The 2,717-nt window shown below is 41.0% G+C and overlaps 1 protein-coding gene across 1 annotated transcript; it reads left to right on the forward strand.

Moving 5' to 3' along the window:
* Window positions 1–252: 252 nt before the first annotated feature.
* Window positions 253–1,194, forward strand: LOC118935017 (olfactory receptor 5V1-like). The gene has a single exon (XM_036931023.2). The coding sequence runs from the start codon at window positions 253–255 to the stop codon at window positions 1,192–1,194; it is 942 nt and encodes a 313-aa protein (XP_036786918.2).
* The last annotated feature ends 1,523 nt before the right edge of the window (window positions 1,195–2,717 follow it).

The following is a 2,717-nucleotide window of genomic DNA, read 5'->3' on the forward strand; positions in this document are numbered from 1 at the left end:
TTCTCAGGGTCTCAGAGGGCTTCCTTAGTGAGAGGATCTGAAGATGAATATTGAAAGAAACAGCATGAAATCAGAAAATGATTTTCACAACAGTTTTAATAATTGGAATCTTTAATTAAATAAAGCTAACATACTCATCACCAACCACACACAGTGTTTTTCAAATTTCTAATAAGTAGTTCCCTTGTCTTTTCTCTAACCTGTGCTTGTTGACTTCCTTCCCCTCCAGAGAGACACCGGTGGAGAGAGAAGATGGACATCTACAATCTCACCCCCGTGACTCACTTTATCCTCGCGGGGCTCTCTGACCTCCCTGAGGTTCGCTATCCTCTCTTTGTTGTCTTTGTCATCACCTACCAGGTCACCTTGGTGGGAAACGGGGCCATTCTCTTGGCCATCAGGACAGAGAAGAAGCTGCGCACACCCATGTATTACTTTCTGGCCAATCTGTCCCTCTTAGACATATTCTGCCCATCAGCTACCGTCCCCAAGATGCTGGACAACCTCCTGACTGGGAATCACAGCATTTCCTTCCTGGGCTGTGCTTTGCAGCTTTATTTCCTGGTGGCCCTGACGGGGACTGAGGTCTTCCTTCTCGCTGCCATGGCTTATGACCGGTACGTGGCCATTTGCTTCCCCCTCCATTACACCCTCATCATGACAAAGGGTCACTGTGCACAGCTGGCAGCTGGGACCTGGGCAACAGGGTTTCTCAATTCCCTCCTCCACACAGTGTCCACCTTCCGACTGTCTTTCTGCAAGTCCAATCATGTTAACCAGTACTATTGTGACATCCCCCAACTGGTGACCCTCTCCTGCTCATCCACCTACATGGCAGAAATGCTTGTTTTTATTGTAGGAGGTATCTTGGCAATCAGTGCCTTCCTAATTACCATCAACTCTTACGTTTACATCATATCCACCATCCTAAAGATCCAGTCAGTGGAAGGGAAGCACAAAGCCTTCTCCACATGTGCCTCCCACCTCCTGGTGGTCTGTTTGTTCTATGGCACAGCTATCTTCACCTACATTCGTCCCTCTTCAAGTCACCACTCCCCAGACAGGGACAGACTCATCGCCATGCTCTATGGGGTTATCACCCCAATGCTAAACCCCATGATCTACAGCTTGAGGAACACAGAGGTGAAAGGGGCACTCGGCAGGGTCTTATGTCATAGACCATGTTTACATTAATTGTAGCACTAACAGAATGAGTCAATATTCATTTTAGAATACATTGATGAGAAGAATTTATAGAAATAATTTTTATTTGGCACAGAATAAATACCTACATATACACTGTATTTTATAAACATGCAAGCATACAGATAATTTTAATCATACCTATCTGTATGGGTGTATGTCTATCTCTCTCAAAGGGGAACTTAAAAATGTATTGTCCCCAAAAGGACATTTCCATAACTAGCAGAGAACATTAATTACACTATTATAACAGGTATAACATGAGCCCATTTTTAAGTTAACTTGGGTCTTTTTTCATGTGTAATTCCGTATCTATAGCTATACCTATACCATCTTTATTTTTATATCCACTTTAAATCTATGTCTAAGCATCTATCCATGATGTTTGTTTTATTTCTTTGCCTCTTGTGATAGACTGCCTATGCTGATAAGTCGCCAGAATATTATCACTTCCCTTATCCTGTCTTTCAATTTTGGCTTCTGCTGATTGTATAGATCTCTTCTTTTCTCTTTTTTAGATAACCCTGTCCATTCTCAGATCTACCTGTCTCTCCAAGAAGAGGACTTACTTTCTCTATCTCTGATTTAGTTATCTAATTCAGCTCACTATATTATTGTCTTCTTAACTTTATATTTCCAAAACTGAAAGCAACATCTTCTAACACACACACACACACACACACACACACACACACACACACCCCTTATCAGCTTCCATGTATTTTTGGTACCAGTTGTTCCCAATTACACAGACTAAAATATCTTAAATTGGACTATGCCTCAAAGACTAGCCCTTCTGTTCAGTGTGATTAGAGAGCAGCTGGTTCTGACAGGATGGTGCACCTTTCTTACTTCATACCATTTCCCTGTCATCTCTAGAAATGGGAATGTTTTCTCTGTTCACTAACACTTATGTGATTCTTTGCTTTATCTACAATCATGGATCATTTTCTCCAGAGTTTTTCTCAACCTGGGGATCCCAGGTACCTTCCAGGTTTAGTCCCCAGTCAGATGGTCTCTCTCTGCATTTCCAACTCTCTTTTCACCTTGGGATTCAATATCTTCTCTCTTCTTTTCTGTGTTCTGTCCTTCCTTTATCAATACTGAATTGTTCGTACATTATTCAAAGACATCCTGTTAATTCCTTCTCTGGACTGTAATTAATTTTCCAAGTCATTTTCAAATCTTTATGAAATGATTGCCTCATCATATGTAACTTGTTCCACATCAGCTAGGCTTTGTGCACGTCTCCTGCCATGCTTCTGAAACAATTCATTTCTCAAAGCTCAGCATTGCCCTGAAATACATCATCTGCAGCATTCCAGGGCTCTCCATAGTAGTGGCAGGTCAACTGCATGTCATTTGATTTTATACTGTGGGAAAATCCATATAGTCCTGAGGAATGAAATAAAGTAATAGTACTACTTTAGTATTATAAATATTATATTTGTTTTGTTTTCTCATTTTATTTCCTATCATAGAGTTTGAATGTGGTATGAAGGAATCCATTCCAC

Source organism: Manis pentadactyla, chromosome 13 (genome assembly GCF_030020395.1).
Source record: "Manis pentadactyla isolate mManPen7 chromosome 13, mManPen7.hap1, whole genome shotgun sequence".
In the NCBI taxonomy this organism is placed as follows: domain Eukaryota; kingdom Metazoa; phylum Chordata; class Mammalia; order Pholidota; family Manidae; genus Manis; species Manis pentadactyla.